This window comes from Myotis lucifugus, unplaced genomic scaffold, assembly GCF_000147115.1.
Source record: "Myotis lucifugus unplaced genomic scaffold, Myoluc2.0 scaffold_109, whole genome shotgun sequence".
Lineage (NCBI taxonomy): Eukaryota > Metazoa > Chordata > Mammalia > Chiroptera > Vespertilionidae > Myotis > Myotis lucifugus.
Window position 1 is genome coordinate 421,233 of NW_005871157.1, and position 13,096 is coordinate 434,328.

The following is a 13,096-nucleotide window of genomic DNA, read 5'->3' on the forward strand; positions in this document are numbered from 1 at the left end:
AATCAGGATTTTAAAAGATTCCCAGGTGATTCTAATGTGCGGCCAAAGTTGAGAACCACTGGCTTACAGGGTTGTTCTGCTTTGTCTTTTGTTGTCTCAGAACACCTGACTGGTAATCCTGGCATTCATAGGGCCACATCTGGTTACACTGCTTTTCCCTTGGAGTGGAGTGGCTGGCTCTCCCCGGTCAAGTTGAAAAATTTCACCTCTTTGCTTTCTGTCCCTGTCCCAGCTTTATGATCTTATGTAGCCTCAATAACTTAACATTTTCAGACGTCTGTCTTCAGGCTTTTTGTTTTCGTTTTGGGCATAAGTTGGTTGTTTTTACGTTTCAGTTTTTTTGTTTCTTTTTATTACATTTAGTGGGGTAGCATTGGTTAATAACATTATATATATACATTTCAGGTATACAACTTTATAATACTGCATCTGTATATTTATTATGTGCTCAGAACCCGAAGTCTATTTTTTCTAAATAACTATGTTTTTTATTGATTGCCTTTTTTAGAGAGAGAGAGAGAGAGAGAGAGAGAGAGGGAGGAGGAGGGAGAGAAAGAGAAAGAAACATCAATTTGTTGTTCCACGTATTTCTGCATTCATGGGTTGATTCTTGTATGTGCCCTGACCAGGGATTAAACCCACAACCTTGGTGTATCAGGAAGATGCTCTAACCAGCTGAGCTACTCAGACAAGGCTCTAGTCTCCTCTGTCACAATATATTTGATCCCCCTCCATTCTGGTGACCACCATTCTATTGTCTGTATCACTGAGTTTGGTTTTTTGTTTGTTTTGTTTGTATTTTTGTTGCTTTTTGTTTATATCCCACATACAAGTGAAATCATACGGTTGCTTTTTTTCTGTTTGATTTATTAATACTCTCAAAATCCATCCATATTGTCACAAATAGCAATAGTTCATCTTTTTAACGGCTGAGTAGTATTCCATTGTATATATGTACCATATCGTGTTTTTCCAATCATCGGGCGAAGGACACGTGTCATAGGTTGTTTCCATGTCTTTATTGTGAATAGTGTTACAATGAATGCCGTGGTACATATGTCTTTACAAGTAAGTGTTTTCACATTTTTAAGGTATATAGACCCAGAAGAGGTATTACTGGCTCATATAGTAGCTCTGTTAATTTTTTGAGGAGCCTCCATACAGTTTTTCATAGTGGCTGCACCAATTTACATTCCCACCAGCAGAATATGAGGGTTCCCTTTTCTCCATAGCCTCTCCAACACTTGTTATTTCTTGTCTTATTGATTATAGCCATTCTAACAGGTGTGAGGAGGTATCTCATTGTGGTTTTGCTTTACCATTTCCCTTATAACTAGTGATGTTGAGCATCTTTTCATATTTCTGTTGGTCATAGGTGACTGCCTTATAAAAGTGCTTATTCAGGTCTTCTGCCCATTTCTTAAATAGGATTTTTTGTTGTTGTTGAGTTCTTTATATATTTCAGATATTAACCCTTTATCAGAGGTATTGTTTGCAAATATCTTCTCCCATTCTGTTGGAGACCTTTTTGTTTTGTTGATGGTTTCTTTTGCTGTGCAGAAGCTTTTTAATTTGATGTAGTCCCAGTCATTTATTTTTGCTTTTACTTCCCTTGCATTTGGGGTCAAGTTCACCAAAACCTCTCTGAGACCAAGATCCATAAGTTTAGTGCCTATGTTTCTTTCTATGTATTTTATTGTTTCAGGTCTTATATTCAAGTCTTTACTCCATTTTAAGTTAGTTTTTGTGTATGGTGTCAAATAGCAGTCTAGGTTTTATTTTGCATGTGTCTTTCCAGTTTTCCCAAATGTATTGAAGAGACTTTCCTTTCTCCATTATATCTCTTTGGCTCCTTTGTTGAAAATTGCCCATATTTATTTTTGGATTCTCAATTTTGTTCCATTGGTCTTTGTGTCTGTTTTTCTGCCAATACCATGTTGTTTTAGTTATTGTAGCTTTGTAGTATAGTTTATCTTTTTTCTCAGGATTGCTTTGGCTATTTGGGATCTTTTGTGATTCCATACAAATCTGAGGATTTTTTGTTCTATTACTGTGAAAAAAGGCCATTGGGATTTTGATAGGGATTGCATTAAATCTTTCAACAGTGTCTTGTAGTTTTTAGTGTACAGATTCTTCATCTCCCAACTTTATTCTTAGGTATTTTGGTTTTTTTGTTGTTGTTGTGATCTTAATGGGATTGTTTTCTTCATTTCTCTTTCAGATATTTTGTTGTTAGTATATGTTAATGCAACAGGTTTTTATATCTTGATTTTGTATCCTGCAACTTTGCTGTATTTGTTAGTTGCTTCTAATAGTTTTTTGGTGGAATCTTTAGGTTTTTCTGTATATAGAGTCATGTCATCTGTGAATAGTGACAGTTTTACTTCTTCATTCCCAATTTGGATGCCTTTTCTTTCTTTTTCTGTTTAATTGCTCTGGCTAGGACTTCCAGTACTATTGAATAGCAGTGATGAGAGTGGGCATCCTTGTCTTGTTCCTGATCTTAGAGGAAAAGTTTTTAGTTTCTCACCATTGAGTATGATGGTACCTGAAGGTTTGTCATAATGGACTTTATAATGTTGAGGTACTTTCCTTCTGTACCCATTTTATTATTGAGTGTCTTACTATAAATGGATGTTATAACTTGTCAAGTGCTTTTTCTGCACCTATTGTTATAATCACATTGATTGCTTTATGGATGTTGAACCATCCTTGCATCCCTGGAATGAACCCCACTTGATCATGACTCTGATTCTTTTAATATATTGCTGTATTCAATTTGCTAGTATTTTGTTTAGGATTTTGCATCTGTGTTTATCAGAGATATTGGCCTGTAGTGTGTGTGTGTGTGTGTGTGTGTGTGTGTGTGTGTGTGTTCGTGTTCCTTGCCTGGTTTTGGTATCAGGGTAATTAATGTTGGCCTCAATATGAGTTAGGAAGTATTCTCTCTCCAATTTTTTGGAAGAGGTTGAGGATTGATATTAATCTTCTTTGAATACTTGGTGGAATTCACCAGTGAAGCCTTCGGGTCCTGGACTTTTTTTTTTAAAGAGTTTTGTTTTGTTTTTGTTTTTTAAATAATATATTTCTTTATTGATTTCAGAGAGGAAGGGAGAAGGAGAGAGAGATAGAAACATCAATGATGATTGAGAATCATTGATTGGCTGCCTCCTGCACACCCCCTACTGGGGATCGAGCCCGAAACTCAGGCATGTGCCCTTGGCCAGAATCGAACCTGGGACCCTTCAGTCCGCAGGCCAACACTCTATCCACTGAGCCAAGCCGGCTAGGACAAGATTTTTTTTTATTACTGTTTCAATTTCCTTACTAGTGATCCATCTATATGTGTTTTCCACTTCTTCATGATTCAGTCTAGGAAGGTTGAATACTTCTAAGGATTCGTACATTTTTCCTAGGTTATTGAGTTTGGTGGTGTATATCTTTTCATAGTATTCTAGTATAATCCTTTGTATTTCTGCAGTGTCCATTGTAACTTCCTCTTTCACTTCTGATTTTATTTATTTGCGTCTTCTCTCTTTTCTCCTCTAGCCAGAGGTTTATCTTTTCAAATAACCAGTTCTTTGTTTTATTGTTTTCTATTGTCTTTTCTCTATTTCATTTATTGCTCTATTTTTATTACTTCCTTCTACTGACTTTGTGCCTCATATGTTCTTTTTCTAGTTATTTAAGGTATAATGTTCGATTGTTTATTTGGGTTTTTTTGTTTGTTTGTTTCTTGAGGTAGGCCTGTAATGGTATAAACATCCCTCTTAGTGCTGCTTTTGCTGCACCCCTAAAATTTTGTTACATCATATCTTCATTTTAATTTGTCTCTGTGTATTTTTTGGTCTCTTATTTCTTCTTTGACCCAGTAGTAATTCAGTAGCATGTTGTTTAATCTCCACATATTTATGGTTTTTCCAGCTTTCTTCTTGTAGTTAATTTCCAATTTCATACCATGTGGTCAGAAAATATGCTTGGTATGATTTCAGTCTTAAATTTATTGAGACTAGTTTTGTGAACTAACATATAGTCTATCCTTGAGAATTCCAATGTGCACTTGAGAATGTGTATTCTAGTTTTTGGAGGTGGAAAGTTCTGTCAATATCAATTAATTCTGTTTGGTCTAATGTGTCATTTAAAGCAGTATTTCCTTATTGACTTTCTGTCTGGATGATCTATGAGTTGGGTGTTCAGGTTGCCTATTATCATTGCAATTTTGTCAGTTTCTTCCTTTAAGTCTGTTTATAATTGCTTTATATGTTTTGGTGTTCCCAGGTTTGGTACATATGTATTGATAAGTGTTATGTCTTCTTGATGAATTATCCCCTTTATCATTATTAAATGTCCATCTTTGATTCTCTTCAACTTTTTTATTTTGAAATCTATTTTGTCTCATATAGGTACTGCTACACTGCTTTTTTCTCTAAATGCCATTTTCTTGGAGTGACATCTTCCACCCCTTCTCTTTAAGCCTATGTTTATCTTTGGAGCTGAGTCTCCTGCAGGCAACATATAGTTCGTTCTTTTGTAATCCATCTCGATACTCTATACCTTTTAATTGGTGAGTTTAGTTCATTTACATTTAGGGTGATTATTGACATATGAGAATATAACAACAGCCATTTTTTGTTTTCTGGTTACTCTGTGTCTCCACTGTTTCTTTACCCTTGTGATTCTCTCTCATATTTAATTTGGTGGTTTTCTATGATTTTTTCCTCCTTTATTCCCTCTTTTTTTTTTTAATCTAATGGGGAGACACAAAGGAGTCTTCTCACTGTGCCATGATGCTTACATCACTCCCAAGTTTTACATAACTCCAGGTTTTAGTTTTATGACTGGGTACCATATACACATAAAAAAAAAAATCCAAAGTTAGGAAATTATACGCAGTAAAAAACAAGACCCCTTTCCTTCTTTGAACACCAGCATTCAGTCCCCCCACCCCCCCAGCATCTCTCATTTTAAGAAGACAGTCTTTGTTAAATCCTGCTAAATTTTTCCTACAGTGAAATCCTTAGGTTCAGATCAACCGAAGGACTTGTATGCATGCATATAAGCATAACCAATGGACACAAGACACTGGGGGGTAGGGGAGGCTGGGGGAATGTCAGGGGGAAAAAAGAAAGGAGACATATATAATACTCTTTGTAATACTTTAAGCAATAAAATAAATTTTTTTTAAAATCCTTAGGTTCTAGTAAATACAGGTTATTGGAACTAATTACAGTCAATGAATTTATGATTTAGCACCTTTTTACATGGGATGGATTTGTTACTATGAATAACTTATAAATACTTGAGAGAGGAGAAGGTAAATACATTCCCCCACAGTTACCTTTTATTTCAGACAGAGACCTCAGGAAGAACCCGTTTAATTTTTGTTTTGTGGGTAAAAGTATGGAAAATAGAGTGTAAGTGCCCAGTGAGTACACCTATAAATGAAATAATTTGTTAACCTGAGAAATCATATTTATTCCAAACTTATACAGTTAGAGTCATCAAAATAAAAACTCTTTCAAATACGAATACAAAATTTCCTAATCCCTCTGATTCAGTGCTTTGTACCTCATTTTTTCAACTTGATTTTATTATTATGGCTTTTTCTTTAGGTTAAGCTTAAAGGAGCCATTTTACAATGAACAAAGTAAAAGTTAGTATAACCTAGAAAATCGTGGGGGCAGGGAGGGAGTGTGCTTAATCCCAGAAGAAGTTACTACTTGAATTTGGCATGGAATGTAAATAGTAAAAAGTGTGGTGGAGGATAGGGTAGCATAAGGGTTATGGGAAAATACTCTCTTGGGAAGAAGAGTCATGGCAGGGCCATTTCTCTGCTTATCTGGCAATAGCCTGACAAAAGGATCAGAACAGAATGCCAGATAGGGGACCTCTGAACTTGATGGGTAAACAAATTAAAAGGGCTGACGAAAAGGTAATGAACATGGAAGAGGGAAAGAAGTCTAGAGGAGATTATCTAGAGATGATGTGCGAATAATGCATGAAACTGAATTGTACCACTTGTTCAACAAGCAGGTATTGAACCTGTTGATATGCCCAATACTCTCCTAAGCGCTGGGACACAAGACATATTTTTGAGTCGTTAGGGAGACAGGCTGGTGAAAACAACTAAAGCGATATTTAAAGGAGAGACTCAAGCGGTTTGAGTGTATCCTCCGGAGAGTGTGCAGTGCCTAGGAGCTCAACAAGAGGGCTTGATTCTTCTGGTGTTTGGTGAGGGATTCTACGGTGTTTTGCCCTGCTGACTGCTACACTGCCTCTCATTTAGCTCTTTGCTTGTGTCAACCCCCACTTTATACCATCTGGCCATTCCATTTGATATGTCATGAAGCTTTTGGCTACCCTTAAACACACTGCACTGTTACATTTACAGAATTTCGGTTTAGCCTTGGCCAGTTTTGCTAAGTGGTTAGAGTGTTGGCCCTCGGACCAAAGGGTCTTGGGCTGGATTCCTGTGTCTTGGTTGTGGGTTCAATCCCAGCCCCCGTCAGGGTGCATGTGGGAGGCAGCCAGTTGCTGTATCTCTCTCACATTGATGTTTCTCTGTCTCTCTCCCTCTCCCCCATTCTCCCTCCCTTCTACTCTCTAAAGATCAATGGAAGCCCGTGTGGCTCAGTGGTTGAGTGTCAACCCATGCACCAAAAGGTCGCTGGTTCGATCTTCGCAAATTGAGATTGGCCAGAATGAAGTACAAGTTTCTGACAACTTAGAATGGAACTCTGCTTGAGGTTTCACCCTCCTGTTTCCCTTTGCAGACCCACAAACTCGAGCCACTTCTAAGAGCTTATTACCTGTGAAGTCGAAAGAAGCCGATGCTTCCAGATCTCTTCATCCAGGAGTTTCAGAAAATGATGTAATGAAAGGCATCAAACCGAGACGAGAGAATGGGTGGGTGAGATCATTGGTATCCAGTTAGAAATTGCTCAGTACCAGGAATTAGAAAGGGGGGGTTTCAGAGCACAAGGCACCTGAACAGTTAGCCTGGAGTCAGGGACCTGGATCAGTGCCTCATTGCTGAGCTGTTGTCAGGACCCTGCGTGTCGATCAGTTCTGAAGAGGCACAGCAAGGGCTATGCTAAGAGACACCCTTTTCCTTCTCACCGCGGCTCGGAGTGTACAATGGCTGACTGTGGTCATACCCCAGCCCTGAATGGTAGTCACGGTGGGTGGGCTGGTTGTTAGCCTGTGTTGCTGGTCTGAGCACAGTCCAGCCCAGTGCGCATGTGTGTCCCTCCACCCAGTGCTCAGTCCCCATGCAAGTGAGGTTGTCATGAGAAGGCCATTCGTTTTTGAGTAGGAGGGGAGTTCATTATTAATAAGTCTTTTTCAATAATCTGGGCTGAAACAACGTGCATGGGCTTCAGAGCTTCTCAGTCTGGTGTTATTTGTATTGTTTAAAATCTCTGGTTCTTTTCCTCAGAAAACCAGCCTCTCTGTTCTGCTTTGCTCACAACACATATAACAACCTGTTACAATTCTCTGCTTGATTCCTTTGTCATTGGCTTTTAATTAAGGCATTGACTACGTTATAGTTTCAAGTATACAGCATAATGATGTGATATGTGTACATATTGCAAAATGTTTGCCACAATAAGTCAAGTTACATTCTGATTTCTTTGTCTTTGCTCCGCTAGGCAGGGGAAAGCTGCAGATACTGCCATCAAGAGGAACATCAAAAAGAGGTGAGCATCAGGGTAAATGAAGGTTGGGCACCGTGTTAGTGGATCTCAGTCCTGGTTGTGCAGGACTTGTTGGGACTTGTTTAATGTGTTACAGTCTGGGTGCCACCCAGAAATCTGAATGGAATTTTCAGGGGTGAGGCACCCCTGAAATTTCTAGATTTGAGAAACACTATCAGGGCACGATTAGTGAAGCTACCATCTTGAGTGCCAGTCAAGAGCTTTTGGGGCTCCGTGCCAGGACCACGCTGACCAGAAGTCAGACCCAGCTGTGACCTCTCAACAGGAGTGTGAAGCCTTCGAGATCGGAGGGGCTGCGTGTAGTTAGCAATTTCAAGATGGTATTTCTGGTGAAGGAGAAATCCACGAGAAGGACCTGTCTTTCTGTCTTGGAGGCTAGCTTGGGCATTTTGCAGTCCTGACAACAGAAATAATATAAGCTGAAAATTCTGTAGAAACAGGTTCTAATTTCAAATCTGGGCATGTTTTAAAAGTTCTGAAAACAAAACTCTATCCAAGAAGAACTCTGAGAAATTTGAAAAGAACGTTTAATATTAATGGTGATAATGGCTGTTATTTATTAAATGTTTACTATGTGTCAGTGGCCTGCTAAGAATGGTACATGTGTGCTTTCTCTTATTCTTCACAATAATAATATTATGAGAGGTAGGTATTATCCTAATTCCGGAAATAAGGAAACCGAGCCTCAGAGAGGTTATGCAACTCACTGAAGGTCATATACCACTATGTGATGAAGCCAGGATTCGAACTCCTATTTGTGAGACTACCCAGTCCATACTCTTTACCCCCCACCACTTCATATAAGTACAGTTATCATTACAGCTACAGGCCATTGAGTAAGCAGAAGTCAGAGGAAGAGCTCAAGGATAAGAACCAGATCTTAGAGGCCGTCAACAAGCAGTTACACCAGAAGTTGACTGAAACTCAGGTAAGAGACCCACCAGGCCTGTGCCATCAGCCACACTGGGTGATGCATGTGGAACCCCGAGGGACAGCCGCTCAGACCACCCCTGAGGAGTGGCACAGGCCTGATCTGTGCATGGCACCACAGGGAAAGCTGAAGGACCTGACTGAAAAGGTGGAGCTGCTGCAGAAGTTTCAGGACAACAGTTTGGCGATTTTGGAGAGCAAGGGCCTCAACCCAGGTAAGAAACGGCACACAGCAGCCTTCAAAGGAATCAGTGTGCGTGCCCCTGCTGGGGTGGTTCTGGGCTGTGTGTTAGGGTCCAGCGTGGCGGCAGCTGGCCGAGGCATGCAGAGTTTGGAGCACCTTTTTTTCTCTGGTGATGCTGACTGTGCCTGACCGATTCCAGGTGGTTGTGGAGAGAGGATTATCGCTTTCTTATCTGAACACTTTGGTGCCCAAAGGTATGACCTTGCAAATTAGACCAGAAATATTTTATTTCTTTCAAGATTGGTAGCATACAGTTAACTTTCTCAAGTGGGAAGAGAGAGAGGTGATACTGTTTCTGGCTAATCGGCAGAATCCCAGCGGTTAAAGTGGGATTCCAGCTCTGACCCTCTCCCTAGAGATCAGTCTAGAGCAGAGAGGAGACGGAGCTGAGGGGCCTGAGCATCCCAGGGAAGGGCCCCAAGCTTCTTGAATTAAGGAATGCTGACTGAATGCTACTGGTTAACTGTACAGTTTAGGATATATTCTTCATATATGTTTTTATATTATTTTAATTTATTATGTGTATGCACTATTTTTATCAAAAATAATAAGGCCTAAAAAACTTTAAAAAATAGTTCTGTGTTTTGTAAACAAAACTATACATTGCCTTTGGACAAATTTTCTGAGGAGAGAGCAGAATGAATTTTTGGCCATATCCAAACACAGAAAGGAAGGAGCTAAAAGGTATCTCGAGGCAGGCGTGGCACACTGCCAGGGTGGAAACTCCGGGGAGTCAGGAGCAGCTCTTAGAGAACTGTCCCTCGTGAAAACTCTGTGCTTGTCCTTGGCCTAGAGGGGTTTTTTGGTTGTTTATTTTGTGGAAGGTACAGTTCCCTAAGCGAGGCTAATTTTGTTGTCTCCATTACATTTAGACAGTGAAACCCTGGAATCACAGCAGGAATCCAACCCGGATCACATGGACTCGATGGTGAGGGCCTGGGTGTGAGTGGGCGAGGGCCGAGGGCGGAGGGACCGCGGCTCCAGGAGATCGCTGCCATATGCTCAGTAAACCCCGAGAAGCAGCCTTTGGGACCCAGGATAGTGGAAGAGGAGAGTGGTGGATATGTACTCAAAAGAGCATATCTTACTTGGCAGGTGACCTGTGCTTTCGAATATGAGTGAGTCTGAGTTGAAAATGTGCTACTTTAAAACACATAACAGGATAGACCTGTATACAGCACTTTCTGGTTTCTGTTTTATACTAGACCAGTTTCTCTCCTTATTCCTTCGCTGAGAACTAGATAATGAGGTAGAAAGGTAATTGTTTGGGATTAAAGTCTCTTGAGTTTCTATGATCAGAAGATGAGTTGTCATCTTAAAGTCATAGAGCACTAGATATGGAACCACCCTCAGCTCTCCCAGGTTATTAGTCACCCCTTCAGTGGATACGTGTGTTCGTGTTGCTTGTGTAGCAGAACTCATAGAAGTGGGATACTCCTTCGCCCCTCCTGGGGACTGAGTTCCTCCAGGGTGCCCAGTAGAGAAGCCAGATGTGTGTGGACGCAGCCAATGGCTGCATGACGTTAGCAGTCATCTAATTCAGCTCCCCTTTTATACAAAGAGATTAGTTATATGAAGAAAATGTTCACATACCAATGAAGATTTGTACTTTATTTTACTAATTGTACTTTGCTTTTAGTTGCTGTTAGAAACTTTGCAAGATGAATTGAAGCTTTTTAACGAAACAGCAAAAAAACAGATGGAGGAGTTACAGGTGAGAGGCAGACATCACCCTGAGGAAAAATTATATTCCTACTACAGTAGATGGATCTATAGAGGGATATCTCTCTCTCTCTCTCTCTCTCTCTCTCTCTCTCTCACTTTTAATCCTCACCCAAGAACATTTTTTCCATTGATTTTTAGAAAGAGTGGAAGAGAGTGAAAGAGAGAGAGAAACACGGATGCGAGAGAGACATATCAATTAGTTGCTTCCACATGCCCCCAACCAGGGCCAGGAGCCTGCAACCATGGTACGTGCCCTTGACCAGAATCACACCCGGAACCTTCAGTCCACAGGCCAACACTCTCTCCACTGAGCCAAACCAGCTAGGGTTGGAGGGCTCTCTCTTATTTATCTATTTCTTTATTTTAATAAACTATAATTTTTGATTTACAGAAAATTTGCAAAGAAAATTCAATTCCCCTACAAATACAGAGAATTCTTCCTCAATGGGACAGAAGCATAATGTTTCAAAGTTTTTGTTTGTTTTTGTCTTTTTTAATATCTTTCCAAACAGGCCTTAAAAGTAAAGTTGAAGATGAAAGAAGAAGAGAGGGCCCGGTTCCTAGAGCAGCAGACCCTATGTAACAGCCAAGTAAATGATTTTACAGCAGCCCTTGAGGAAATGGAGCAGCTATTAGAAATGTGATAAAAAGCAAGTGGCCAGATGGCTCTCTCTCGGGGATTAACTCTCGGAGGAAGCCACTAAGGACATTGCTTCTTGGCCATGATCTTCACCATTCCAAGAATGAAACCAGTTTGTGCAGTAGGATTAAGGATAGTTAATGCTGGAATGGCAGTTCCTCCTTTAAGAAAGTGTTCTCACTCGTCAGATTGGCCAGCTCTCTGAACCTCACATGTACATAATTGAGGTCTACAAGAAGGGAATCTGGAAGCTTGGATCAACTCCTAGGCAGCAAAGCGACCCACTGTTAGAAACAGGAGACTAAACCAGCCACAGCCAGAGGATCCAAAAGGTCACATCCAGATGTGCAGGAGAAACCCTGAATCGTACCATGGGGCACAGGTCTCCACAGGAAACGCCACTGAGGAGCCCTGCAGGCCCTCTAATTTGGACACATGGGAACTTAAAGTCACTTGAAATGGCTTAATAAATGGGGTGAAGGTATAGATAGCAATAACACCAACTGAAACAATACACTCTGGAGCTTTAAATCACTTCTGTGTTTTTTATATGTTTATATATATATATATATAAAGTGCTAATTTTAAAATAAATATTTCTGTAACTTCAGATTGCAATGAGGTGAAAATAGCCTTTTATTTTAAATATATTCACTGATTATTGAACTAATGTAGACAAGTTCACACCTTTAATTTAATCCAGAATCTTTTCCTTCCACTCATTAAGTGCTCCATGCCTACCCGACCCCTTCTTCCAGAACCTTCACTTGCCTTCTGAGGGCGTTCCCTGTTTGTAGCAGTGGGCCAGACTCCACCCACCAGATTTGTGTCAGGAGCTGCCTGTTCTCCCTGTACTCCCGAGCATGATTATGTTCCTGCTCTTTGCACAGCCAATCCTGGACCTGGCTTCATGGATCCTTAATCAACTGAAGTCCATGGCAGGCCGCCCCTCCTCTCCCCCCTGCTGGTTTACCCAAGGCACAGCCATATTTCATTTCTTAGACAAGGCAGTCATTGGCCTTGTCTCCCTTTCCTTTTTTTTCTGCAATTTTTTCATCAAACCCATCCACTATTCAGCATTGCTGCGGTTGCCCAGAGCCACCCATTAATGCCCCAACCCTAACTTACAGGGCTAAATTCTTTTGCCTTCACACGCAAATGTTCATGCAGTTGGTTATGTCCCAAATATTTTGAAGGGGGGAAATCCAGTTAAACGGTTCTCACCAATGAGAGGGGCTGAACATTGTCTTCTACCCATTTTCAAGATGTTTACAGTTTAAAAGATTGTTTACAGCAAATGAATTTGTTATTGCTATTTTAGGCCCCCAAAAAGTTTTACTTCCTTTTTGGAAGGAGAGGGTGGGAAACTCAGTTGTGGGATCCTCACCTCCTTGTCATGCCTCCCTAGGTAACGCCTGGGAATGTAATGATCTTAATGTCTACCATACTCATCTTCCCGGTGTAGAGACCCTGCTCTGGTGGCCTGGTCTCACCAAGGGGCTTTCACTTCATGGTTCTGCTTTGCACCACCAGCCAGCCTTTGTGCACTCTTGACTTTATTCCCTCTGACCTGTGCTGTTGCATCTGCCGCTTGTACATGTGGCTTAATCTGATCTGGAACCTAAACAGATTCATACATAAACCCAGCAAATAGTGATCTGCACCCTCCACTTTGCTAGATGCTGTAGGAAACTTAATGTAGCATGACATTCTAAACCTCGAAGCTTACAGTCTTATTTGGTGAAACAAAAAATGTAGGTCATAAGCAAGTTAAATAACAAAAGCCCCCCGATTGGATCAACAATGGGTGGTGTGATACAGTTGTGTTCTATAGTAGTT

The 13,096-nt window shown here is 40.5% G+C and overlaps 1 protein-coding gene across 1 annotated transcript in view; it reads left to right on the forward strand.

The window, feature by feature from the left end:
* KNSTRN (kinetochore localized astrin/SPAG5 binding protein) overlaps nt 1-11,878 on the forward strand; it is a 13,421-nt gene extending 1,543 nt beyond the window's left edge. The window contains exons 3-9 of the mRNA XM_023757605.1: nt 6,774-6,906; nt 7,653-7,700; nt 8,541-8,646; nt 8,770-8,863; nt 9,765-9,820; nt 10,532-10,606; nt 11,130-11,878. Of these exons, the coding sequence (XP_023613373.1) occupies nt 6,774-6,906; nt 7,653-7,700; nt 8,541-8,646; nt 8,770-8,863; nt 9,765-9,820; nt 10,532-10,606; nt 11,130-11,261 (644 nt within the window). The 3' untranslated portion in view covers nt 11,262-11,878. The remainder of the gene's footprint in view (nt 1-6,773; nt 6,907-7,652; nt 7,701-8,540; nt 8,647-8,769; nt 8,864-9,764; nt 9,821-10,531; nt 10,607-11,129) is intronic.
* The last annotated feature ends 1,218 nt before the right edge of the window (nt 11,879-13,096 follow it).